The sequence below is a fragment of the Halichoerus grypus genome, chromosome 5 (assembly GCF_964656455.1).
Source record: "Halichoerus grypus chromosome 5, mHalGry1.hap1.1, whole genome shotgun sequence".
In the NCBI taxonomy this organism is placed as follows: Eukaryota; Metazoa; Chordata; class Mammalia; order Carnivora; family Phocidae; genus Halichoerus; species Halichoerus grypus.
In genome coordinates this window covers 180,011,278-180,039,147 of record NC_135716.1, presented here as the reverse complement: position 1 = coordinate 180,039,147, position 27,870 = coordinate 180,011,278, and the positions used below count along the sequence as shown (strand labels likewise).

Below are 27,870 nucleotides of genomic sequence, written 5' to 3'. Positions count from 1 at the left end.
TTGAAGATGCTTTTTAGCATGTTGAAATGTTGCTATACAAAGGACACTACAGATTTTTGTTTTAACTGTAGTATCTTCTTGGGAATTTTTGCTGAATGCCATAAAATACTGGGCCAGTTTGATACTACTGATAAATAAATATTCATCTTCTTTCCTGTACCATTACAAACTACTGGGATTTAAGAGTAGTGGAAATCTAAAACATTGTAGATTTGGAGCTCTAGAAGGAATAGAAGGAATGTAGCATGTCTTGTTTACGGAGAGTGCCTGAGCATTATCCTTTGAGGCTCTGGTTACCCCCTATCAAATACAATGTTAACCCACCCTGGAATTTTTTAGTTTCTAAATTTTTTAGTTTCAGAAGTGGTTCTTAACCTCTAGGATACCAGTATTAAAGACAGACATGTTTTAGAACTGCCATCTAGAACAATTATAACTTGTCTTTGTATTATAATGTGTCTTTATCTTGGCGCTTTAATGCTATCCTTTCTTACGCTGGTGTTCCTTCCTGTCTTTTTTCTCCCTCTGCTCCTTTCCCTCTTTTCCACTTTTTCTGCCTTCCCTTCTTTCTGTCTCCCAGATCTGAAAGATTTTCAGAACAATAAGCATAGGTACTTGCTAGCCTCTGAGAATCAACGCCCTGGCAATTTTTCCACAGCATCCATGGGGTCCCTTACTTCATCTCCATCTTCCTGCTCACTCAATAGTCAGGTGGGCTTAACATCTGTGACCAGTATTCAGGAGAGGATCATGTCTACACCTGGAGGAGAGGAAGCCATTGAACGTCTAAAGGTAAGTAATAATTCAGACTGAATGAAAGGTGTTCTGTGTAGCCCCACAAAGCATAGTTGGTCTTAAAAATCACCGAGATTTTTGTTAAGGATACGGAAGAACTTTCTGACTCTTAGAGGTGTCCTGAAAATGGAATGTGCTGCTTTATAAGATAATTTCTTTTTACCAGAATGCTTGAGTCTCACGTGGCCAGGCAGAGATTAGAGAGATGCGTGGCCAGATCATAGGTTGGCCATGAAAATAACTGATAAATAGATAATGTCCTTTAATTCCCAGGTAGTTTATAAGTCACAGGGACATTGTTTAGTTAGAAATTTAGTTGGAAACTAATTTGATAGAAGCACTTGGATTCATTTGAAGATGGAATTCTGTATAGAGCCATGTCTGTGTTAGTAAAATAAATAGACAACCAAAAGAAGGCTTGAGCATATGAGTGGCTGTACCAGGCTTATTCAGAGACATGTGAAATGATAACTTGTGGAAGCTCATAGGAGGAAGTCTTGGAACCCTATTATAACTGCCGTGGGAGGGCTGCCTCCTCCTGTGCTGGCGCCCATGGGATCAGGGGCCTCAGTGCTGTGTTGCGCGCTTGCATCCTGCACGTGCGGGGCCACCTGCTGTGGCACCCAGCTTCACTCTCCCAGTCTGTGCTTGGCTCTATTGGGGATGTTCTTGTCTTCTTCGTGAATATGAAAGTGAGCGGTAGCAGCACCTGCTGATTCCTGGCTTCTTCCTTCCCCTCAGTGACTGCAGTGAGAACAGACCGTGCCATCCATCAAATCACTGTGACAGTATCACAGATGCTTTTTCTTTCCCTGCTCATTGCCTCCAGGGTGATCGTGTGATCCACGCTTTTGGGCCTTTGTATTCCCAAGGGCCAGGGCAGGGAAAAAACAAGGAGGGCAGAGAAAGTGTTTTCAGGAGCTGGGAAGTTGCAGTTGTGTTGGCAGGCCTCTTTGTGTTGCACTCAGCGCTCTCCACAACTGCCGCTCGCTCGAGCACTGTTGAGAACAGTAACACACTTGGGCAAATGAACGATGGAAAAGGTTTGTTGAGCCTTTTCACCGCTAAAAGGGAATGAAGCTTGATAATTGAAGATGACAGAAGGTTTCATTTCAGTTTTCAGGTGAGGCCAAGAAAGATTTTATGTGAAGACTGGGCCTCTGCTTCTTAGTCAGCCTACCTTTTTCCTTGGCATTTTTTACTTACTTCTAACCTAAGGTGGTTCAGAAACAAAAGTAATGATCTTGTTTCTTGCTTCAGAACTTGTTTGTAGGAAGTGGGTAAAGTTCTGAAATACCTAGCAAAGGGAGTAGGGTGAGAAATTCCTGCTTTTGTAAAATTGCCTTTGGAATTGTAATAAAGACATTAGTGAAGCCTGTGCAGGACAGCTTTATGTGTGTGTGTTTTCACGATGGGCATTGGTGACAAAGTTGCTGTGCGGGGTTCTGTTTGGGCCAGTGGGGGAAATGCAGGGGTTCCGTGGGAAAGAAGTGAAATCTCCTACTTACTATTTAATATAAGATGTTCTTTATCTTTGGGGATTTTGAATCTTACTTATATCGCCTATTAAAGCCTTGGTGTACAAATAAGATTATAATTTCCGTTAACTTACGTCTTGGTGTAAAAGAAAACAATTTTCCTAACTGCCACATGGGACCAACTGAAAATAACGTTGAATGTTAGGAGTCAAGACGTTAACCAGACTCTTTAAGAATTAGGTCACCCAATGTCTTCCACATAGTTTCTGGGGAATAACACTGCCATTATTCAGGGAACCCTCCCCCCAACCTTCCTACTTCCCACCAAAACAAAACTGTATTACTTCCATCAGAAAATAAATTTCTCTGTTTTAATTTTCCTTTAAGTCAGCATAAGTGAAATCTTCCATTTTCCCTACCTTTAGAAAATTGCTTCTTGATGGTTTTGCATTGGATTTTGAGTTTTTAATGCAGCATGGCAGTCCACTGAGGCATAAGTGCCTTCGTTCTGCTCCTGTTTTGTGAATGGTGAGAATTCAGTCCGGCAGACCTGCATTGTAATGCCTCAGGCAGATAGCATCTTGCATGCACAGTGCAAGGCAGTGGTTATACAACAGAAATGCTTGAGAATTCTTCATTTTTGGACTACTTCATTGTTGAGTGTTTAGGAGCTACGTTCCTAAGACATGATACTGCAGGAGAAAAATACTGTAATGGAAAACAGGAATAGAGGTTAATTCACTTCCCTAACATTTTATTTCCCTTTGCTTCTCTTTATTTTTGACTTTAAAAATATGATCAGTTGGTAAAATACTTTTGCATAACGTGTTGCTTCTGCTTCGTTTTTTGAATAGCTTCTTTCCATATGGAAGAGACCCATGTTACCTCATCATAAACAATCTCGACCCCTCCACAAACCTCTCTGGCAAAAGAGTGAAATGTAATTGCTTTCATTTTTTAATCACAACTCAAACTGAGTTGGGATGTATGTATCCTTGATTTGGATTCTTATTCAGTAAGGTTTTAAATATGTAACTATAGCTACTGTGTGGTGGCTCTGGGGTTTGTTTATTAATCTGGCATCAAAGTTAGTACTATGAGTGCCATCGCCTAGGCTTGGACTATAAATATCCACAAGTATCCATTACAGAAGCATGCAAGGGCAGGTGCTGTGCTAGGCGGCCCAAGGGCCCCACACTTGGAACACACTTACAGAGCATACTATGTTCAGTACAGTAAAACCTTGGCTATCTGATGGCTTCAAGGAATGTTCCATGTAGTAAGCATTTAACCTTTTAAATATCACAGTTGAAACTGTAATTTTTTTTCATGGAAATATTTCTGACTTGTTCTGCGGATTTCTCTGTCACCTTAACTGAATCATGACAAAGAAATTAAATTGTGTTTAGCTGTGTGAACATAATTATTAACGAGTGCTGCATAGATAGCTAGACATTCGTGATGTGAGACCAAAGTTGAATGGGGCCTGAGCCCAACATTTCTTGCAGCTTTAAAAATAGGTTCCTGATGTCACTGTTTTTATTTGGAATTTTTTTGTGTGTACTACCTGTGGGAAGGAAGGACCCTTAAAGATCGTCTGGACTCCTCATTTCTGAAGCATGCATCCCAATTTCAATTTAATCTTATAAGTTGGGTTTCTAGAGTAGGTAATGGGCAACATTGGGCACCAGTGTGCCAGGGCTGCCTACAGGGTAAGTTGATAACTCAGAGATCAAAAGTTATCTCATGTTGGCATCTCAGTTTTATTTATGCTAAGTTTGCTATTCAGGCTTGAAGAAATAATATCCTTCATGCTTTCTTAATTGATGGTGAGCTGTTTTGTAGAATATTTTCTTTAAAGCCTAGTGATTCTACCTTAATTGAAGAAAGAGCATCAAGAGTCAGGAAACCCCACTCTAGGGTTTAGTGGCTCAGGATGTAGTGTGGCCTCAGGTTAGTCTCTTAGCTTCTCTGGTCCCCAGTTTCTTTATCTCTAGATGGTTCTGGAATAAATGGCTTTTTTCTAGCACTGAACTTTTGCTTAATATCATTTTCTTTAACCTTTCTTTCAGAGTTTTAAAAAAATAAGCTTTTTTTTTTTTTTTTTTAAGATTTTATTTATTTATTTGAGGGAGAAGGAGAAGCAGACTCCTCACTGAGCAGGGACTCCCGATTTGGGCTCCATCCCAGGACCTGGGGATCATGACCTGAGCTGAAGGCAGATGCTTAACCGGCTGAGCCACCCAGGCGCCCCTAAAAAATAGCTTTTTAGGCAACATAAAAATTGCAACGTGAAGCTATAATGAAAAATAAAAGAATATCATATTCAGCTAACTCATTAAATCTCTTTTTTTACAAAGAGATCATGTCCTGATTTACCCTCCAGGTGGGAAGTAAAATTAGAGAGTTCACATTAGAATTGGCAGCAGAGTGACAACAGGATCCCTAGACAGTGATTTTGCTACCTTGGGTGAATTTACATTTGCCCCAAAATAGAATAGCTTTTGTACAGCCAGATAAATCTCTTATCAGACATGATCTTTTCCTGAAAATAACCAACCAGGAAAAAAAATGTTAAGTTTCTCATGGGTCAGTTTGTATTCCATCACCAGCATCAGGGCTTGTGCGCCGCACTCTGTATAATAAGCACTGGTCTAGATGCTCTGTTTGGGCAGCCTGTTGCCCTAGTCCTTTCTTTCGAAGTGACCATTTTGAGACTGTAAAGGTTTCTACCCAGCTGTCTTTAATGAGCCTTACTGTCACGTAGGGTGTGGTGCCAACTTGCCTTGTATTTGCCCTCTCACGGTCCTATGCAAAAGCATTTAGTACTACTCTGTTAGAGTTGTTTGTATAACTTCTGTGGTGCTTACTGACCACTTGGTTCCTGGCCATCTCCCTCCTTGCTGAAATTGTATGGGTGTTTTTGGTTGCTGGCCCTCTAGCGTGGCACGTTGTTTCCTGTCTCAGCTTGGGAGGGGTACGTGCACTGCAGGCTAAATCCGTCCTCTTGGAGGCCACTGGAGAGATGCTGTTCAGGTAGCTGTTTGAGTCTTTCAGCCCCTGGGTGTTGGGAGAGTTAAATGAGAGCAATTTAGGTGGTTCTGTCTTTCCTCCCCACCTTCCCCACTCCCTCTGTTGACTTGTTCTGGCATCTACCCCTTTGTGACTGACCCTTTTCTGAACGAGTACCTATTCAGCAGCCCCCTTCATGGGAACCACACTGATGTTTCTACCTTTTCTAACTCGCTCATCAGTTTTGCTCTTTGCCCTGCTTAGCTAGTTGTTCTTCACTGTCGTCATCATGATGCTCCCCTGTCTGTTTCTCCTGACTCCTGTACTCCTTTGCTTTTGCAGCTGCTGCCTGGAATTCTCACTCATGGCTTTTTAACACGCTCCTATGCCTCCTTCCGGAAAACCGAATCGCAGACACCTTAGGATTGATTGTATTATGTGCTCACTGTTTCTTTCTTTGTAGATAATTATGTTTTCAGATCCCAGAGGCTTCTTACAATGGCCTGTTAAATAATCAAACAGTGAGCTATTTTGTAAACTGTGCAGGGTTTTCATCCTGAATCACTAGTGCTGCTGTCATCAGAACTGGCATCTCATCACTCTTATGCTCCTGGCATCATCTTTGGACTTTCTAATTTCGTCTCCATGACTAGATCTTCCTCTGCTTTTTGCATGTGCCTGTCCTCAGGTCGTCTTCCTCCCTCCATTTTTCACCGAGTTGATTTCCTACTTGTCCTTCATTCATCAGTCTGAGCGTCATTCTTATGCTCACCCATTCTCCAGCGACCTGTGAACACTTCAGTTCTAGCACGTGACACAGTGTTCTGTTGTTTTCTCCTGCCCTACCCATTCACAGTCTGCGAGCGCACTGCTCTGGCCACACTGTGGTTCCTGGAAAACGCCAGGCATTTCTTTCTTTCTTTTTTTTTTTTTTTTAAAGATTTTATTTATTTATTTGAGACAGAATGAGAGAGAGAGAGAGAGAGAGCACATGAGAGGGGGGAGGGTCAGAGGGAGAAGCAGGCTCCCTGCCGAGCAGGGAGCCCGATGTGGGACTCGATCCAGGGACTCCAGGATCATGACCTGAGCCGAAGGCAGTCGCTTAACCAACTGAGCCACCCAGGCGCCCAATGCCAGGCATTTCTTACCTCTTCCCTTACATGTTCATGTGGTAGCTCCTGCTTTGTCTCTGCTCACACAGAACCTTGTCAGCGAGCCCTGTTCTGACAACCCCATTCCAAATTACTCCCTCATTTACCCCTTTCCCTTTCTTCCTTTTTCGCCAAGGCACTTGCCACTATCCCATGTACTATATATTTGAATTATTGATTAAAATTGATTACATTCTTTACTAGAATGTAAGTCTCATGAAATCAAGGATTTTTTCCCTGCCACATCCCTAGTTGCCTGAAACAGGGCTTAACATATAATGTAGTTCTGTATAATTATTGAATGAATGAATCATCAGTTACTTCTCTCTTCCTCATATACAGTAAACTCCCTGAGAGCAGGAAACATGTTTTAGTTCTTAATTTCTGGCATTCATAAAAACTCAGCGGGACACTGTCACTTCAGTGGCTATATGCCTTCGGCTGAGATTAATACTAACCCTTTCTCTATCAGGTATTGGGTTGTGTTCAGAAGGGTGTTATGTTGTAGAGGAATTAAAATATTCATTTACCCTTCAGGTTTTTGACTGGGGCTTCTGCAAACAAAAGACAGATTAATAAGAGAAAAGCACACAAATTTATTTAAGTTTTATGTGACACGGGAACCTTCATAAGGAAATAAAGACCCAAAGAAGTGTTAAAGCATTTTTTTTGCTAGGTTTGATAAAGAGGGAAGAGTTGTGGGAAATTATGATAGGACCTGGGGGAACTTATCAATGCCTGTTTGTTCACATTCCTCTTAGTGTTCTTCCATCTTTGGAGATGAGGATGCTCCTTTCCTCCAGGTGTAAGGAGGCTCCTCTCATGAGGGTCTTAAAACCTGCTTGAGGAGTTCAGAGTCCTTCCTGCAGAAACCATTTCTCAAATTACTTCAGCTTAAAATAGTCAATATGCCAAGATGCCATATTTTAGGGGAACACGTTCTAAGCCCCATCAGGCTATGGTGAAATAGTGAAACAAAAGCAATTGTTTGGTGGCTTTATTCTTTTGTAGAAGTGGTTTTCAGAAATAGAGTCCTGCATTTTGGGATGTTAATGTTACTCCTCTTTCTACACACACACATATACACACCCACTCCTTGGGCATTTTTATTAGGACTTAGGAGAATTTATATATCTAGGGCTGATTTAATGTGAGACCTAGTCTTCATGAATTTTATTGCACATAATATTAAGAAAGGAACAAAATCTCATTGTATTAGATTCTGCCTCATACCCACAAAGGGCATTGTGTGCTTCTTGCTGTCCTTCCTAGACATAGCGTGTTACATCATAAGGCTCTTCTTCACTTTAACTGTGGACTTCCTCTTAGGAATCAGAGAAGATCATTGCTGAGCTGAATGAGACCTGGGAAGAGAAGCTGCGTAAAACAGAGGCCATCAGAATGGAGAGGTCAGCAAGTTAAGCTCTCGGGGTTGTCTGCATATTCTCAGGGGAACTGGGATTCCTTTTATAGAAGGAGAAGTTGAGCTGGAAGTAAAAATGAAGGGCCCCCTTGCCAACCACAGAACAGAACAGAACTCAGCCTGCTCTAGGTCTTCCCCTAGCAGAGCTTATATAGTTAGACTACTCTAGGGAGTCCTGTGCTCATTACCATACTGCATCGTGTTCAGAGTCCATGTAAAATGGAAGATACTGAGGGATAGAGGGGTTTTTTTTTAACATTTCTTCTTAGGGTGGGGGAGGGGCAGAGGGAGAGAGAGAATCCCAAGCAGACTCCACACCCAGCATGGAGCCCAATGCGGGGCTTGATCCCATGACCCAGAGACCATGACCTGAGCTGGAATCGAGAGTCAAGAGTTGGATGCTTAACTGACTGAGCCACCCAGGTACCCTGGGATAGAGTTTTTACTTTGTAAAACAACTGCCTTTGATAAAGGCCCAAATAATAAAGCTCTCTGATGATTGTCTGAGTTATGTTTTATAGAACCTCTTTGGTAAGAGGTGAAGTAGTTTGAGTTGCAGACTTTTAAAATCCCTTTTCTACTTTAACCTCTCAGTTATCTACCTGAAGGTGAGCATAACCCAAAATAATACTTTTCCTCTTGGGATGAATATACATTAAAAGAAGGTCAGACTTGTCTTCCCCCTTCATGGAAGATGAGGTAGAAGTAAGTGCTGATGTATTGATGCAGTGGATGTATCAAACAATTAGAATATTCTTATTATAGGGATTTTTTTCTTTTTAAAGATTTTACTTATTTATTTGACAGAGAGATAGAGAGCACAAGTAGGCAGAGAGGCAGGGAGAGGGAGAAGCAGGCTCCCCGCTGAGCAGGGAGCCCAACGTGGGGCTCGATCCCAGGACCCTGAGATCATGACCTGAGCCGAAGGCAGACGCTTAACCGACTGAGCCACCCGGACGCCCCTCTTATTATAGGGATTTTAAGCTAAAATTCTTGAATCAATATGATGTTGGGCATGGGAGCATCACATTTGAGAACATCACACTTATAGACAGTCTTCATATATCCAAGTTACTTTCTGATTGCTTTCTTAGATTTTGAAGAAGTGTTCTTTGAGTTAGATGTCTGGCCTTAAGGAATACCCCTGTCTTCCTTTTTTTTATATTAATAGACATATTATTTATGAATTACTGTCTGCCTCCAAAGTCAGATGAGACAAAGTTCTTATTTGGGTGAATTCAACTTTACCTAACATGGGAACAGAACTTATTTTGAATGTGCTGTTTCCCTTAAATTCTCATGAATGATGGGATAGACAGATTTTTCACATTTGCATTACTAACACAGACAATAGTTTTTGCTTTGCATGCTTTACTTTCCAGTTCACAAGAGACTGATTTAATTGACATTTTGGTATTGGTATTCTGATGTGCTTGTTGTTTTTCTAGAGAGGCCTTGTTGGCTGAGATGGGAGTGGCCATTCGGGAAGACGGAGGAACCCTGGGAGTTTTTTCACCTAAGAAGGTAGGAACCTGTTGTGAAACTCAACCCAACAGAAGCACTTCCTGTTTGTCTTGGTCACTGACGCACTTCTGGTCTTCCAGGGCTGGCCCCTCCTCCCTTCATTTTATCTTGAGATTTGTCTTAATTTCAGACATTTCTGATTTCATCTTCCAGTACAGGACAGTCTGTTTCTAAAATACCTATCGTGTTTGCTGTTTACAAAATAAAACCCAAGGCAGTATAACTTTCGGTCATGATTCAGTATGTTTACTCATCTGCATTGTTGCTTTCTCTTAAATTCCCAGCCTCTCACCTCACATACCTTGCTTCAGTTTGGCTACTCTTTCTATGTAGATTTTCCCACAGATGCCAGCAGCCCTGATTTATAACTCTTTGGAAGCAATTTCAGCTATTCAGGTTTGTGTAGAAAAATACCACGCAAGTTTGTTTCTGTAGTTTGTGTTACAGACAACCATTATACTGAGTAAAGCAATTCCTGTCCTCACCCTTCTAGCCTCCTCTGCTCCTTTCTTAGGTTTTTTTTTTAAATGACTCCAATAGTACCCTACCACTTACATAATCTTATAGTTGTTAGGTAGTAGATTCCTTGTAGCTAATTAGAATAGTAAGGTAGGTTTTGGTTTTTGGGTTTTTTTTTTGTTTTTGTTTTGTTTTGTTTTACTAAGTTGCTTCCTAGTTATTCTTAGATATTGGAAAACTGTTATCAAATTATTTTTGTGTGCTTCTTATATGACGGTAATAGAACATATTTATTTATTTACAAAGCAGATATATTCATGCCAGTAATAAATGGTTCTTCATTTCAGATGACCCCAGCTTGCCTATCAGAGACTTACACATGTTCTGCGGGTCTGATGATGATCTCTCTAGGTTGGCATAGAATGGGCAGGGGGGTTTCCATTTTTGTGTTTATGTGATAGGAAATATTCCTGGTTTTTGCTAGGATTCTTTAGGTTTGGTTTTTCTGTCAAGGTCACATAACTTTTTTTAGGAATTCCATTGCATTATTTTCAACAAAGAAGATGGTTTTAAAGACATTTTTGGTACACATCGTAGAACTGGAATAACAATAACAGTAATTTGTGTGTGTATTGCCAACAGTCTGTGATTTTCAGTTTAATAGTGTTTCCTTCAGTAAGACATTATTTGTTGAGATAGCATACTTAGGATTGTGGAGATTTTAGCAGTTACGGGTTTGATCAGATTTGTGCCTTTGTGTATATTGAAAGAGATTTTACAACGTCTTTGAGTGTTAAGAACTATATGGAAAATTTTTGTAACAACTTGTAAAACTATGGCATTTAACACAAGTCATAAATAATTTGAATAAGTGGTGTGATATAAACAGCACGGAATTCCACACTGAGATCTCTGTTTCCAAAGCTTTTTCTTACTTTAATTTTATGCATCTTGTTTTAACTTTCTAGACTTCCTCAGGAAAGGAAGGGATACACCACTGGCTACATCCAGATTCAGTTTTAGAACCTGTTTCTGATGTGTTAACTTGATTGTGGTAATCATTGCATGCACATTCGCCACCTTAAAAAAAAAAAAACCTGTTGTACAGCCTAAATGTATACAATTTTTACTTGTCAATCATACCTCCATAAAACTGGGTCGGGGGAAATACTTTTAAGGCAAGGGGCAAACAGACAAAACCTGTTTCCAGGATCCCCTTTTTCTGAGGCCAGTGTCCTAATGGGCTTTAAAGAACACTGCCCACAGAGGGACTTGACTTTCTCAAACCAGCAGAGCTCTTAGACTACAGAGGCAGATGCTGATGTAGAGCTTTTTCTAATTTCTGTTTAATCATCTTTCTCATTCCCTGTTCTTAACCCTCTCATCTGATTCTTCTTTCATTTTTCCACATTTGCTGGCACTGTCTTGAGTAGATTTTGACCCCAAGACCATGTGACTTATTTTTGGATTCCAGTGGGGTATTTTCACCAAAGAAGGTTGGTTTTTCAAAGATTTTAGAAATATTAGAGTTAGATGAAGATTTTTACAAGATGTGTATATTGTTGAACGTCAGTGATTTTAATTTCTCTTTAATGTAAAGACTAATAAAGACAATAGCTGAGACCATGGAAGAAGTGATAAAAATTATAGAGGGAAATGCCAGGGGATGTGGGGACTTTTTTTTTTTTTTTTAAAGATTTATTTATTTTAGGGGGAGGAGGGGCAGAGGGAGGTGAGAGAATCTCAAGCAGACTCCATACTGAGTGCAGAGCCCTGTGTGGGGCTTGATCCCACAACCCTGAGATCATGACCCGAGCCAAAACCAAGAGTCAGATGCTCAACTGACTGTGCCACCCAGTCCCCCATTTTTTAAAGCAGTTTTATAGGGGCACCTGGGTGGCTCAGTGGGTTAAGCGTCTGCCTTTGGCTCAGGTCATGATCTCAGGATCCTGGGATCGAGCCCCGCATTGGGCTCCCTACTTGCCAGGGAGTCTGTTTCGCCCTCTCACTCTGTGCCTCACCCCCTGCTTGTGCTCTCTCTATCGCTCTCTCTCTTTCTCTCTCATGAATAAAATCTTGAAAAAAAAAAACAAAAACAATTTTATAAAGTAAATGAAAAGTATTTCTGGAGATTGTAGGAAGGGAAGATAATTTTCCCTCTACCCGTTTGAGTTCTTGGCTGAGAGCCCTGTAATAAAAGGTTAGTAAGAGAAAAACAAAAATAAACATATTAACATGTCTGCCTCATGTATGTGTGGGAGCTACCCAAGGGAAAGTGAGTGACTCCCCAAGATGGCTTAGAATTCAGACTTAAATACCATCCTAGTAGGAAAAGGCGAGTGGGAATGTAGGCTTCTCAGGGGGGAATAAATGATTTTCAGGAAAGATGAAGGGGCCCTTGGAAGAACAGATGGAAGGTGTGATCGTTTGTGACAAAGTCTGAGTGTGGTGTCGACTTCTGGTCTCCTTTCCTGGGATTCAAGTCCTTCCTCCCTGGTTAATGGACTCCCGAGGGGACATGGCAGCCGAGGCCATTTAGGAGGACCTGTCTTTAGGCATGAGAGGGGTTTCAAAGAAAGCCTCTCCCTGCATTTGCTGTTTTTCAGGTGCCTTCAGCTCAAAATAATCAGTATGTCAAAGTGGCATATTTTGGGGTGGCATATTTTGTTACCCTTCAAGATTTTTGTCCAGATAGTTACAAAAATTATTAACCCATCCAGAGAATCATCCTGTCCTTATTTTTCTTTTGTGTTCTTCATGCTTTGACCTTATCAAGAATTGGATCTTGTTCTTTATCCCTGAACTCCTGTTTTTAAATAGAATGTATTAGTGCAGTTTGAGAAGGCCTGAAGAGAGTGTTTTCTTTTTGTATGGAATTGCAGCTGGGAACTAGGAATAAAAGACATCCCTCTTCTAGGGACTGTGGTTAATCCAGGAAGCCATTGGCCTCCTGTAGGTCACTGTTATTGTCACTGCCCACCCAGTGGTACTTGCTCCAAATTGATCATCTGTACCCTTTTTCAGACCCCACATCTTGTTAACCTCAATGAGGACCCACTAATGTCTGAATGCCTGCTTTATTACATCAAAGATGGAATTACAAGGTATATTTGTTTCTTTTGGTCACTTACTGTTTTCTGTTCTCATAAATGATTGAATAACTAAAAAGTTATTTGTTGAAAAATTGTAATGATTTGCTGTTTTTTGTGTCTGAAATAGTTACAAACTATCCTGTCTTCCCAAATTATGTAAGTGCTTTAGCCATCTGAACCAGTTAACATGTAGTTTTCCCTAAAAACCCTAAGTAAAATTTTTTTTTTCTAACTTCTTATATGAATTCATTAGGGAGATCAGTTCACTCGTGTCTTTTTATAAAGCTGAGTGAGTTACATTGATGTATCCTTGCTCCTTGGTTTCTTATTCTAATGTAGGGAGGTTGATCATATGTGAAAATAAAATTTGCAGTTGAAAGCCTCTGATAAAAAGAAGCGATACCTTTTTTGTACATACCAAAGAATATTCTTTGGGAGAAAGAGGTTCATTGTTTTCAGTGCTTTTTGTGTCTGAATTTCCCTGGGAAACACTTTCTCTTGTGTTCAGGGTTGGCCAAGCAGATGCTGAACGGCGCCAGGACATCGTGCTGAGTGGGGCTCACATTCAAGAAGAGCATTGTATCTTCCGGAGCGAGAGAAACAACAGTGGGGACGGTGAGAGTTCCTGGCGTAGCTTTTCCAACAACCTTTTCATTCTATATTACTAGAAATCCCCAGGGCTTGCTATTCCCTGTCTCTCTCAGTGATACTTTTTGTACAATCTAATATTTGAAAATGGAGAAACCTGGCCTGCTTACAAATGCAGGGACGGACATAGCTATTTTACATGAAAATAGCCTGGACAAAAGGAGCCCTTTTGTAACTGCCAAGAACTGAGCGGGACATAGGCAATTAGGCTTGGTCTTGAATGTTAATTATTTAATAGACAAGTAAGAAAGGAACAAATATCCTGGGTAGTGGGAGATTTGAAGGACCCCTAATCTTAACCCAGAATGTATTTTTTCTAGAAGGGAAGAAAAAGTCGGTCTTGATTTTTGTCTGGGTTACTAACAGAACAATAATCTAATGGTATTTTTGTGCTAAATGACTCATTCCTTTAATCAAAATATTAGCTGCTTTTGATCTTATGTTTCTGGTTTAGTACCTATATCTTATACTTAAGATTTCTGATGGTTTTCAGTTTTATGGACTGAACTGTCACATATCACCAAAACGACCATTTCCCATCTTCTTCTGAGGTTTGTCACATTCATTTAAATGTTTCTCTTAGCCACACAGCTGGTTTTGATACCCGAAAATGAACTATTATATAGATGCTCTGCCGCTTGGTTGGTTGCAGGAATGTATTCTAGTTACCCTGAATCTTCACAGTCATCTTCTTTCCATTGTTTTATTCCACTGGTTTGTGATGCTAATACTAGTTTGTTCTTCTTAGTTATCGTGACCCTAGAGCCCTGTGAACGCTCAGAAACCTACGTAAATGGCAAGAGGGTGGCCCAGCCCGTTCAACTGCGCTCAGGTGAGACTGGGAAAGTTGTTTTGTTTTTTTGAAGTCCTTTGCTTTTTCCTTTTTTTTAAAGATTTTATTCATTTATTTGAGAGAGAGTGCACGCAAGTTGGGGGGAGGAGCAGAGGAAGAGGGAGGAAGCAGACGCCCTGCGGAGCAGGGAGCCCCAGTTGGGGCTCAGTCTCAGGACCCTGAGATCATGACCTGAGCCGAAATCAAGAGTTGGACACTTAACCAACTGAGCCACCACTCAGGAGCCCCTGAGACTGGGAAAGGTTTGAAGTCTTCAGTAAAGAACACGTGGTTTGTGTGAGCAACTCTTTAATTTTTGACTCTTTGTTTAAAGATTGAAGTATGATAGCGTTAGGATTTCTGTTCTTATAAAACCACAAAAGCTCTCTTTTTGCCTTAGGGAAAGGAAGGGAGAGTGAGGTTATTACCTTAGATAGGTATACCTTTAAAAAATGGCTTCTTAACTCTGTTTCTGTTTTGTGCTAGGAAACCGTATCATCATGGGTAAAAACCATGTGTTTCGTTTCAACCACCCGGAGCAAGCACGGGCAGAGCGGGAGAAGACTCCTTCTGCCGAGACCCCCTCTGAGCCTGTGGACTGGACATTTGCCCAGAGAGAACTTCTGGAAAAACAAGGGATTGATATGAAGCAGGAGATGGAGAAGAGGTAATGCACAAATATGATGTGGCCCCCATGACTATCACTTCTTTTAAACATGCAGTATATAGCACTCATGGAACAGCCCAGTGATTTCACAGTTTGTTCTTTCCTCTCTTGTTTTTCTTTTCCTTCTAGACTACAGGAGATGGAGATCCTATACAAAAAGGAGAAGGAAGAAGCAGATCTTCTCTTGGAGCAGCAGAGACTGGTAGGAGTCCATCCTGAATCCTCTGTTAGGAAAAGGGCAGCTTGTTCTCATACCTTCCCTGTTCCACAGATGAGCACTTGCCCAGTTGCTTGTCCAGCTCTCATTGATACCATAGGCTCTTCTCTCATTTACTTAATGGAGAATGAACTTACATCTCCTGGTAGCCTTAGCTTGAAAAAGTGTCCATAAAGGTACAGTTTTGTGCCTTTTATGTCTTAAATCTTTAGTTCTAGCAAAACCAAGTGCTTTTTGAGGAGCTAGTGGGATCTTTTCTGGTAGGCTTTACCTCTTGATGGTGGTTTTTGAGTACGCCGCAGTGGTGATTCTTTTAATGATAATTATATTGAATATTGAATTTAGTGAGTGTTTGCCTTGGTTTTGTTTCTGATCACCTGATAGTACTAATTCTCTGCTCTTGGGCTGACTTGGGGATTGTTCTTGTGCTGGGCAGACTTTTTTTTTCTTTTTCTTTTTTTAGTTAAACTGTGTCTAAAAGTGTTGCTGCACAGTTGCATGTGTTAATCCTTTTCTGTTCCCCTGCATGGAGTCTGAATTCTCAATAAGGGTCTCCGTGGCGTGTGGGATGACAGTGGAAGCAGGGGCTACACAGCAGCTCAGATAGTAGAAGGAAGCCTGGTTTCTCCGGGTTGAGAAAGATTTGGGTAAGCCGCTGAAAAGTTGGTTTGAGGTTGCAGCTTATAATGCTAATAGATTTAGCATTTTATGATGTAAATTGATTCTCTAAGTTTGATAGAAACTGAATCTCATGAATAAATAAGTTGACCCATTAGTTAGATTTTCATTTTTAAAGCCATTCAGCTTTGGTTAACAAAGCCCTGGTCATAAAAAGCTTCTTCTTGGCATTCATTTGATGTGTAAGGGAAAGGTATAATAAACCTTTGGGTACTGTGGATACAATTTAGGATTTTTTAAGACTCATAGACTTCTTTTAAGATAAGGAGAAAGCTGGGATACTGGTTTCTTCCCTTAGCATAAAACGTAGCATCTAAAATACTGTGTGTAAACTGCAGCCTTCTGGTCATGCTCTGCTTTGGAGAAGAGAGGCTGGTGCTAAATGGGCCAGAAATGGCAAAAGCAGCCTTTTTCAGGGCCACTCATTTCTTAGGCCTGGCAGTGGGTTAAACCAGTTAGTTTGTTGTCTTAGAAACTATAGTGAAGTCCAAGAAAGAATAAATCAGGTATTTGGGGCAAGATAACAGCAGTGTTCAAATCCCTTCACGAGGCCTAGTTGACATTTAGTTTTTAATGAAAACAGAAGGATTTGACTACAGTGTGATTAGGAGCTTGAAAGGTTTGTGACACATGAGGAGCCTTTTATCTTAATAATGTATAATCTAATAACACGCCTCTGATGGTCTGTGACAGATCAAATGAGGACAGGTGTCATTAAGCTGTATGTATCATTAACAGTAGTGCCTTGTATTTGTATAGTGCTTTATAATTTACAGGGAGCTTTAACATCCATCTTTTTTTTTTTTTAATTCCCCAAACAGCCCTCCTTGATAGGTGTGTATGTAAATAAAATGAGTAATAGTACCTCCAATTTATAGTTGAGGAACTGAGGCTAAAAAATGCTGTCTTGCTCACTCTTAAACACCTGTTAAGTCATGGGTCTGAGGCTTAACCTGGGGCTTCTGAATTGCTTCCATGTTCTTTCTGTCCAGTAAGAGCAGTGCTTCTTCACCAGCTGGGAGCCCTGTTAAAATGCAGATGCTGATTCAGTAGGCCTAGGGTGGGACCTGAGAGTCTTCATTTCTAACGAGCTCCCAGGTGATGCCAGCACTGCTGACCCAAGACCAGCCTTTGAATAACCAGGTGAGAAAGAATGATGATGGCTGGTGCTCTCCATAACCAAGAGCTGATGATCGTTCTTTGCTCTGAAGTAAAGATGATGACCATCAAATAAAGAGAAAGTAAATGTCTCTAAGACATATTTAGTTTCCAGGGGACATACTTAGCCTGCAAGTGATCAGGTTCTGGTTGTCATATGTTCTGTGTATCTGAAAGCAAGCTAGGATTTTCAAGAGCAGCTACTTAAAGCAAGAAGGTTGCTTTCCATCCCCCTAAGTCCAACTGTCTGTTCCACTCAGATTTCTTGTCCTCCAGAGGAATTGATTTCTAATGCCTTAGCCTGAAGAATATCTAGCAGTAACAATACTGAATGAAAGATGTATTTTTATGACCCTGTATTGGTCAGCCAACAGATACATTTTGAATGCACCCTATGAATAAACACTGAGAGGATATAAAGGAATAATTATTCAGTAAATATGTATTTAATATTATATGTAATCATTTTTGCATAATGACAACATTAAAAAACGGAATTCAGGCTCATGAGTTTTCTATTATGATAGTTCCCCAAATGCGTCATATAGTCGCAGTGCTGAACCTTCTCTTCTAGTTAGTGCTCTGTTACACACCTGGCCTTTCTGTGCTTGCTTTTTCACCTATGTCTTTTAGGTATCTTCTTTCTTCTTTCTGCACAAGCTTCTTGCACAGTCTCTTCAGGAGGCCTTTGCATTGGGATTTAATGAAAACAGAAGCATCATTTAGTGACACGAATTGGCCAGACCTGAGTAGTAGTTTTTCCAACTCTGTAATAAGTGAATCTAAATATCTTTAAATCTTTTTTGACATGAGATAGGGTGTACATCTTGGCACATAAACTTTGCCTACGGAATTTTTAGTATCTTGGTCAGTATGTGATATGGGGGCTGTAAGCTGAACATATTCTACAAAGACAATATGATAGTATTTTATTTTATTTTATCTTTTTTATTTATGGGGGGGGTTAGGGAGGGGCAGAGGGAGAGAGAGAGAATCTTAAGCAGCCTCCACTCCCAGCACGGAGCCTGATGTGGGGCTTGATCTCGATGACCTAAGCCAAAATCAAGAGTTGGACGCTTATCTGACTGAGCCACCCAGGCGCCCCCAATGTGATAGTATTTTAAAAAGAATGAAAATTATGGCCACGTAATTTAATTTGAGTTCCTTTGGATTTATGTAGATATTCTTATTTATTTATGTTTTATTTTAGAGTTTAAAGACCTGATCTCTGCCTCTCAAGCGTGATATTATGAAAGCAGTGATTAGAATATTTGTTATTTCGTAGATTAGGTAGTATTCATTTCATCCTTGAGCAATCTTAAAAGGAAAAGAAAAGAAGCTGGGGTGGGGATAGAGTGATAGTTGTCAGTTATGTGGGAACAGTCAGAGTATATTATGTTCTGTAAAATTTAGTTTATACATACTGGCAGGAAGACCTTTTTTAGGAGTCAGACATATTTTTTTCTCTAATGTTTATTAATGTCCTCTTTTATCACTCAGATGAGACATTCTGAGGTTTAAACTAAAAATGAAAAAAAAATAGTATAGAGTCTATAAATTTAACTCCATCTGCTTTTTGTTAAATTTTCAAATAGGTACAAATAATACAAATCAGCAGCTCTAAATTCAGGGACCAAATTATTGTCATTATTGTTAAAAGTTATTTTTTAGAAACAACTGTACATAGGAATCTTTGGCCTAGAAAGCAAGATACTATTTACTAGAGATAATTTTGGTAATCACAGCCAAGTAAAAGAGAGTATTAAGATTTTTTTTTTTTTTTAACTAGACTATCCTGAACTACTCTTCTAAGTGAATAGTTTCTTTTCCAAGGAACTTTTATTTCCTGAATAGAAATTCTTCCTTAAGCCTTCCTTAATTCCATAGGGAATTCTAAATCTAACTTTGTTTTTGTGTAGATCCAACATTGCTTTCATGTCATGAAGATGTGCTTGTGTTATTTAAGAACAATTAATTATTATCCAGATAGCCCTTGAAGACTAGTTAGTTGGGCAGTCAGGCTGCGGTTTTGTTTTGTTTTAAGATTTATTTATTTATCTGAGAGAGAGCGAGAGAGCAGCAGAGGGAGAGGGAAAAGCAGACTGCCCTCTGAGTGGGGAGCCCGACTCAGGCCTCAGTCGCAGGACCCTGAGCTCATGCCCTGAGCGAAAGGCAGAAGCTTAACTGACTGAGCCACCCAGGCACCCCTGGGCTGCTGTTTTACTTGGGCCTAAAACAGAAGTAAACAGCAGCCTGACTGCCCAACTAAAGTTTTTGAAAATGAGGTAAAGTGCAAACATAGCTGGAAAGACAGAATTAGAGACAGCATTTTAAAGTGGATCTATTTTACCTAAGCAGAATATAATCTGTTTTATGTGCTGATAGGTAGAGTTGTCACTTAAGGTGATACTCCTCAAATAGCTAGAAATGCCATGGGTTTTCATAGAAAACATCTTTAGGTCATATTTATTAAAATACTACTTGGGGAATTTTAAATGATGTTTAATGAAAGTATATTTGCCTAGCTTAATTTATGTTCTGGAAACTTCTTAAAATTTTGGAGGTGAAGTGTTTATTGGTTTAAGAGTGTGAAAACACAAAAGCAGACCCACTATGAGGATCCTTTTTTTATGCTTCCTTGTTCTCTGGATAACAAATGTTAGTTGTACAAATGTAGCACATCAATTTAGCATGACAGGAAAATAGTAAATCCAGTATATGCTCGTGGAAGGACTAGTTTCAAAATTCACTTGTCTTCTAGAAAAAAGTTTGGTTGATAAGAACCCCATGTGGTCTGCTGATAGGGATTCATTTTTAACATCATCCCTGTTTGACTGCTTCTTTTTCTACCTTCTCCTCTTCTAACTTTTTTCTAGGGCTGCTCTTTTTAGTAAAGCTAAACAAAACGTGGCATCCTACAGCCTTACTAACCTTTGTTAATCCGCCTGCTCGTCACATCTTGTATGGCATCTGTGCTCACTCATGGGGGAAAGAGTTTCTGGAAGAAGCAACAGCAATAACCAAGGCAAATGTGGGGACATGGCTGCATGGGGCGTTAGCATGTGTGGGGTGTAGGTTTTACTGCATTTCCGCAGGATGGTGGAGGTGTTACTTCACAGCATTTTGTTAATAACTTCACATGACCTTAGAGGGAAAGGTCACCATATCAATCCTCCTAAGAAATTGGATTGCAGATTTCATCACTTAAGCCAGAAAGTGGGAATTCGCATTAGCAAATCTTTATATTAATGACCTATATATACATAAGTCTTGATAAACTTACACACCACTTAGGGGGTTTTTTGTTTTATCTTTTTTTTTTTTTTTTTAAGTTTTATTTACTTATTTTTTGGTTTTGGTTTTAAATTTGGTTAAGGCTTTTTTACTTGTTTTTTCTTCAATTTGATTTTCCTTTTTTACATTTTAATTTTGGTTATTTTGGGGCCATTTTTTGATTTTGTTTTTCCAAAGGACGCGGATTCTGATAGCGGGGACGATTCTGACAAGAGGTCCTGTGAAGAGAGCTGGAAACTGATTACTTCTCTGAGAGAAAAGCTACCTCCCAGCAAGTTGCAAACCATTGTTAAAAAGTGTGGCCTCCCTAGCAGTGGGAAGAAACGAGAGCCAATTAAAATGTATCAAATCCCCCAAAGAAGGCGCCTGAGTAAAGATTCCAAGTGGGTCACCATCTCAGATCTTAAGATTCAGGCCGTAAAAGAGATATGCTATGAGGTTGCGCTCAACGATTTTAGGCACAGTCGGCAGGAGATTGAAGCCTTGGCCATTGTTAAGATGAAAGAGCTTTGTGCCATGTATGGGAAGAAAGATCCCAATGAGCGGGACTCCTGGAGGGCAGTGGCCAGGGATGTGTGGGACACTGTCGGTGTAGGGGATGAGAAGATCGAAGACGTGATGGCCAGTGGTAAAGGTGGGACTGATGTAGACGACCTCAAGGTTCATATTGACAAACTGGAAGATATTTTGCAAGAAGTAAAAAAGCAAAATAACATGAAAGATGAGGAAATAAAAGTCCTAAGAAACAAAATGCTCAAAATGGAGAAAGTCTTGCCACTGATTGGATCTCAGGAACAGAAAAGCCAAGGAAACCACAGAGCAAAGGAGCCTGTTGGTGCTGGTGTCAGTAACAAGTCTGAAAATGACGGAAGCAGAGGGGACAGTGGAGAACTTGGGAAGGAGGAGCGCGTTTCCCAGCTGATGAACGGGGATCCCGCTTTTAGACGCGGACGTCTGCGCTGGATGAGGCAAGAGCAAATCCGCTTTAAGAATCTGCAACAGCAGGAGATAGCAAAGCAGCTGCGTAGGCAGAACGTACCTCATAGGTTCATCCCTCCTGAGAACCGCAAGCCCCGGTTCCCCTTTAAGAGCAACCCTAAACACAGAAACTCTTGGAGCCCTGGGACTCATATCATCATAACAGAAGATGAGGTCATAGAGCTTAGAATCCCAAAAGATGAAGACGGAAGGAAAGGAAATAAAGAGGAGAGCCAAGAAAAGGGGGGTAGAGCAACTTCTAAGGATCCCCAGTTACCATGGGGCTCTCAGGGCACACGAAGTCAAGATCACATCCAAGTTAGCAAGCAGCATATTAACACCCAACAACAGCCACCTCAGTTACGCTGGAGAAGCAATTCTCTCAATAATGGCCAACCGAAAAGTACACGCTGCCAGGCATCTGCCTCCTCAGAATCATTAAATTCCCACAGTGGTCACCCCACTGCCGATCTGCAGACTTTCCAGGCGAAGCGCCATATTCACCAACACCGTCAGTCTTACTGTAATTACAACACTGGAGGTCAGTTAGAGGGCAGTGCGGCCAGTTCCTTTCAGAAGCAGACGGACAAGCCCAACCACTGTAGCCAGTTTGTGACACCTCCAAGGATGAGGCGCCAGTTTTCGGCACCCAATCTCAAAGCTGGTCGAGAAACCACAGTATAAATTACTGGACAAACTTGAAATCTTGGTGGAGGAAACAGGCAATGTTAGCTCATGATTTGAGTTGGTTCTAGCCTTAGCCTTGAGTTTCTACTCTTTACATTATGGTTTTAATGTTGCGTTCCTACAAATCTTAACTGATTTTAATATTGTTAAAACATAAAACACTGGTAGACAGTTCAGCACCTCCCTTTTGTTTGTATGCCACAAATGGGCAGTTTCTGGAATTTTGGACAAAACACTGAGACCTCCCTTATTTTTCTGAGACTTTCCTCCTTTCTTGGTGCCTAGATAATACACTTACACAGACTGATCTTGTTTTGGTGTAAGTTTGTTATGTTTTTATAATGCCTGTAAACTGATCTGACACCCAGAAAGCCCTGCCTCTTGGTTTATGCAGACATTCAAAGGGGGAATTTGATACACAGAATTTAAGTGTCTGTTATTTCCCCGTAAATGTTAGACATTAGTTTAACAACATTCAACTATGTGGACACAGCTTTGGATTTCTCATCCATGTCTGTTCCTGTCTAAATATAATTGGAATTTTCATAAGCCAGAACTAAATGTCTTTGGACATAGTTTATAGTACACAGCTTTGCATCCTTCCACAGAACTTCCCCATCTTCTTTTTCTACCATATTTTACATAGAACTGATTCAGTGGGTTTGTTTGTGTTTTTCTTTTGAATGTATCAGTATGTGTATGAAATTTGTCATAATACTGAAATCTTTAAATTGGCACCGTTTCTGGATTTGTTTGTAGTTTGCTTTTTGAAGTTTAACATACCATTTCTCACATACACACACACACACACATTCACGTTCTGAACCATTCACCAAAATCATGCCAACAGAAACGCCAACAAAACACTTGCATGGCGCTTTGAGCAGTGTGTGTAAGTTCACAGGGAGCTTATTTGGTGGAGAGGGAAGAGGTGGGACGTGGGGAGAAGGCCACAGCGTATGGCTCTGTGCTGTTTATTCTTAGTAGATGATGAGATCATGAAATAAGTTAACTCTGGTTGGATTGAGAATAAAGGAGATGATGTATAATAAACTATTCTTTGCGTACAGTAGTAATGCTCACAGATGGTCAAGCAAGGAGAGAAGTCCTGGTGAACATTAATTGTATCAATACCTCATTTTACCGTGTCGTGGTCTCAGTTTGCCTCACTGGAGAATCCACTAAAAAAGATGGATATTAATGGGAAGAAAAGAATAGTTTTCTACATCCTTCCTCATCTCTTGAACTATTCAGCAACTTCTTTAAGAGGCGGTGCGAAGAGCCAGAGAAGTCTGGGACACTGCCTGACTTCGTGATGACAGCTCCTCTAAGTCACAGAGTCACCTGCCCAGCACTTGGCTTCCAGACGGTGTAGAATTGCAGCCAACATAGCGAGTGGCATTCAAGGAAGCCTTTAAAGATTGTGATTATATGGTTTTCTTTTCTTTGCGTGTGGGCTCTATGCCTTACTAGAACACATTATTTTAATCATAGTATTTTTTTTTAATTTTTTATTTTTTTTTTGCTTCTAAGAAAATGCTTTCTTAATGCACAGAAAGTTGCTTCTGATTAACTTTGGGGATATTTTTGCTTTCATAGCTAGAAAGGTTCTAGTCTTTAGCTGAGGTTTTATGGCAGATTAGACAGATTAGGCAGATTAGGGTGAATGATGTTTGTAATGGGTGGACTTAAATTGAGACAATCTCCTGTACCATGTGGTTTGAATGAACTCACTAGGCTACTTCAGATCAGTCACTTCAGTGCATCTTGTGTAAGCCCCAGTTGTTGTTCTTTATGATTCTTAGAAACAGATATATTAATTGTTCCTTTCTTGCAAAAAAATTCGTTTTCTATGACAGGTTTCCCCTGCTTTCCGAAAGAGAGTGTTTCTGTGAAACCTTTCATAAGCTGAAAATGGTGTAAAGTGAAGAAGCCATTATTATTAATTTATATGGAAAAAATTTTTGAGGGTTCCCAGACTCAAAAAAAAACCACCTCTCCTAGGCTTTTCTGATACCTTATGACACATCTTGCTGACAGATGCGCAAAATAAATTGAGATAAAGCCCAGATGCTCACAGACACAGTTCAGAGCTGTGGCGGCTGGATGCTGACACGCTGTGTGTGTTTCCCAGGAAGGAGCTTGGTGGGGCCGCTAGCTGCCTGGGATGTGCGTGCTACCTCTAAACTGGCTCGCTGCAAAACACACACACACACACACACTAAGTGCAATTTTTCGTAAAATCAAAAATCCTCTTTGGACTTCTTTCGGGTAGCAAAAACAGGTACTAACGTGGGTCTTTCATAGAAGCAAAGTGGCCTAACACACACTTTCGAGATGCAGGGGATACCTGTATTAATATTAGTAATAATTAACTCCACTTTCGACTCCGTAGCAAAAGTGGGCTCTCATTTCCCTAACTTGAGATACCATAGGATAGTATTTTCGTTTTTATGGTGGCCTTTTAATCTTACTTTGAGCAGGTGCCTCCCTTTCCCGATAAACAACAGGAGTGAGTTTCTACTGGTGATCAGGTGACATTATAGAATGGAAAGTAATCAGCATTTGCATTTATAAGTGTGGGTTGTGGTAAGCACTGTGCCCACACTGATATTCCAAAGAATTAGGTTTGTGTTTGTGCTTCATCTGCTGATCTAGGTGCCCTTGAATTGCTAAAATGTTTAGATCTCTAAAGGAGCCCTTAATTTCAGATGACCAGAAAGAAATGAACCAGGGTTTGATTGATTGCCACATGTGTGCCCTCCTGCGTTTCAGAGCAGATGCTTGTCTTAGAAGATAACTTTGGGTAAATGTGAATAAAAGGACTTCATTGACTTTTTTTACTAAAGAAGCTATTAGTGCCATGCTTTTGTGAGCTATTGGTATAGCTTATATTTTTTTGTTTTTAAATTTGACAGGATCTCTCCCTAAGCCTAAATACTACATGACCAAAGAGAAATGGTCATCATTAAACCGTTATTATATTATTAAAGTATTCATAGCTATTATAGAAAAATGGGGAAAGTGTGCTGCTGAAATTATATGATCTGAAAATTATGGAAATGTGAAGGAGTGTTAATTAATTAGTGTAATTTTGTATGCCACAGTGGTATTCCCTGAAGAGTTAAAGACATTCTGTTCATCTAATAAGTCTAAACCAAAGGGCTTTTCCTTTATTTTTGCCTCTAATTCTTTCTAGCACTTCAGATTGTTTGCTTCATTCACTGAAAATGCAATGACTGGGGATTGTTTATTCCATTGAAGTGACTTGAAGTGACCTCTTGTGCTTTAGGTGCAGGTTGATGCTGAAAGTAAACACAACACAGCACAGAGTTTGCCACACTGATGCCTGCATTAAAGGCTGTCAGACTGCAGGAAGTTACATAGATTTCCTCTGGTCAGCTGCTGTACCCCTGTGCCTGACTGGTCCTTTGTAGACTTGCCTTAATGATTCGTTCAAAAGCCTGGGAGGAGGGGAAGCTGCCATGTCCTGGTGTGAAAATGTCCCGTAGTGAAGACCCCTTCTCGGATACAGTGTAGAGCCAACATCTGTCCTAAACTGTCAGAGCCAGAGTCCGCATTATGAGCAGTTTTCGTAATTGTCCAGTTTATGTCATTTTTCCAAGATTTCAAAATCTGCTCTACATACTTAGTTTGAACCGCTCTAGGTTGTGAAATGTATTGGTTTCCTGCCATCATTACTGTAAAAAGAAGTTGTGAATCTTGTTAATGAACTATGGATTTCTCCCCCAATTTCTAAAATAAAATGCTTGAAGATTGTCTTTGAGTGTAAGATCTACCTTTTCAGAAAGGGAGAGTTAGTTTGTCATGTTAGAAAATAAAGTCCTCGTTCAATAAAAGCTGAAACCATCTTTTAAGAGTGTGATTTCTCTCTGATGTGGGAAGAAGGAAAAGTGAAACAGGGTGGTGCTGATTAAGTCTGGTCTTGACTTTTATTTATTCCTTTTTAATCGGAAGATGGTTGCAAACCAAATCTTTTTTCTTAATATATTTCTGCATGAACTTGATTCATTTAAAGCTTTTGCTTCTGTTCCCTTTTCTGTTTATCAAAATTCTATCTTAGAAGGGATCTTTAACCCCTACTTTATGCCACATTTTATTTAAATAAAAACTTGTCTAGTGTAAGTTGAGTTTATCTTAGCTGTATTTTTTATCTTTTTATCATATAATCTGAAAGTTTTTAAAATGAAATAGTATAGTTCCCTTCACATGGATAGAAACTGAATTTCTACAAAGCTTTCAGTAAGTCCGTTTAGCTTCTCTTTTTACCCTTAATCGCTGCTCTTCTCCACCCGGAGTATTCGTGGTGTGCTGGAGGTGACACAGGATAAAGCAGAAGAGTTTTCTGGAGTGGGTCATCAGTCTTAATGATCATTTGGACATGACATTGTTTTTTATATTGAAAAGTGACACAATCATGTATTATGGAGTAGAATACAAAATCTACATGAGTCTCTTTTTTTTCCCCCGTGAGTTTATGATGTGAAATTTGGAACTTGAGAAAAATGTTATACGTGGATTGGTCTGCTTCAGGCCTTATACTCTGTCCCTCAGGGTACTTTGTATTTCTCTGCTATTGGAGAAACTGGTGGAAAAGTTGCCAAGATCTGACTGACCATTTCTAGGGTGACACAGAGGATTCCAATGTAGTATGAGGTGTGCAGTGATAGTCATGTGCACAGGGGGAGAGTGAGGAAAGGTGTTTGAAGGAGGAGGCCCTGAGCCAAGAGCAGAGTCCCTCCCAGAGTACAACTGGGAATTTATCCAAGTGAAGAATGGCTGGGGGCGAGAAGCAGCATGTCAGGTCCAGCGAACTGGGAGTACCTGCGAGTAACCCGCGGTGGTCAGCACAGCAGCTGCGTGCCAGGGACAGGTAACAGACAAGGTCCACGTCATGGCATGCTGAGGAGTGGGCATTTTATCATGAGTGTGATGGGAAGCTACCAAATGATTTTATACAGGGGGATTGCGTGATTAGATTCACCTTTTAGTAATGGTTAAAGCTTGAGTTGGAAGGAGGCAAATTCAGAGCCCAGTGCCTCAGTTGGGAAGTTGCTGTATGGACTAAAAGAGAAACAATACTTTCCAAAGGCAGGGACAAAAGAGAGAGGGAAAGTAGAATCAACAAATCAGTTTGTGGGTGGGATAAACCCTGTATGTACGACCGGAAAGGTGATGAATGCCCTCACTTGGATCATGGTTGGAAAGTAAGTGAGACCAAGATGGCCCTGGGGGACTGGGAGAAAATAGGAGCCACTCACTCTAAGAATAGGTGTTGTGGGATCTCTGGAGGGAGAGGTCTGACTGAGGCTGCGTCCTCACCATGCCGCAGGTGGGGAGCAAGGTTAGGCATTGACAGGAACTGGGGCGTGGATACCTTCCTTCCGGCTATTGCTTGCTAATTATAATCTGCCATTAAAAGAGGAAGGCAATATTAGCAAAAGGAGCCAAGTCTCTAATGTCAAAAACAGACCCAACCAGAAACCCTAGAATGGTGACATTGATTTCACCTTAAATGCCACTTCCTCAGAGATGCTCCAGTGTGGCACTAGCATCTTTTCCTGAGAGTGCTCTTCCTACCTTGTCTCTTTGCTTCTGTTCTGGACCCTAAGCCACTGTCCGCATAGCAACCAGCATCATCTTGTGAAAATAAAAATCAGATCCTATCAGTGGCCTCTGGTGGCTTCCCGTTGTGCTTTAAACTCTAACCTTCTTACCGTAGCCTACGGAGTGTTCCGTGTTCTCGCTGCTTGCCT

The 27,870-nt window shown here is 40.5% G+C and overlaps 1 protein-coding gene across 9 annotated transcripts in view; it reads left to right on the top strand.

Annotated features, from left to right (window-relative positions):
• Positions 1-27,870, top strand: part of KIF1B (kinesin family member 1B) — a 137,807-nt gene that overhangs the window by 57,345 nt on the left and 52,592 nt on the right. For 4 of the 9 annotated variants that reach the window (XM_036123477.2, XM_036123474.2, XM_036123476.2 and 1 more), the window contains 8 exons: positions 659-792; positions 7,766-7,845; positions 9,308-9,383; positions 12,867-12,946; positions 13,443-13,549; positions 14,331-14,414; positions 14,901-15,081; positions 15,211-15,283. In XM_036123477.2, the coding sequence (XP_035979370.1) occupies positions 659-792; positions 7,766-7,845; positions 9,308-9,383; positions 12,867-12,946; positions 13,443-13,549; positions 14,331-14,414; positions 14,901-15,081; positions 15,211-15,283 (815 nt within the window). Of the gene's footprint in view, positions 1-580; positions 793-7,765; positions 7,846-9,307; positions 9,384-12,866; positions 12,947-13,442; positions 13,550-14,330; positions 14,415-14,900; positions 15,082-15,210; positions 15,284-20,605; positions 25,966-27,870 lie in introns of those variants that run through there. The other 5 variants (XM_036123471.2, XM_036123475.2, XM_036123468.2 and 2 more) reach the window with 2 other exon arrangements.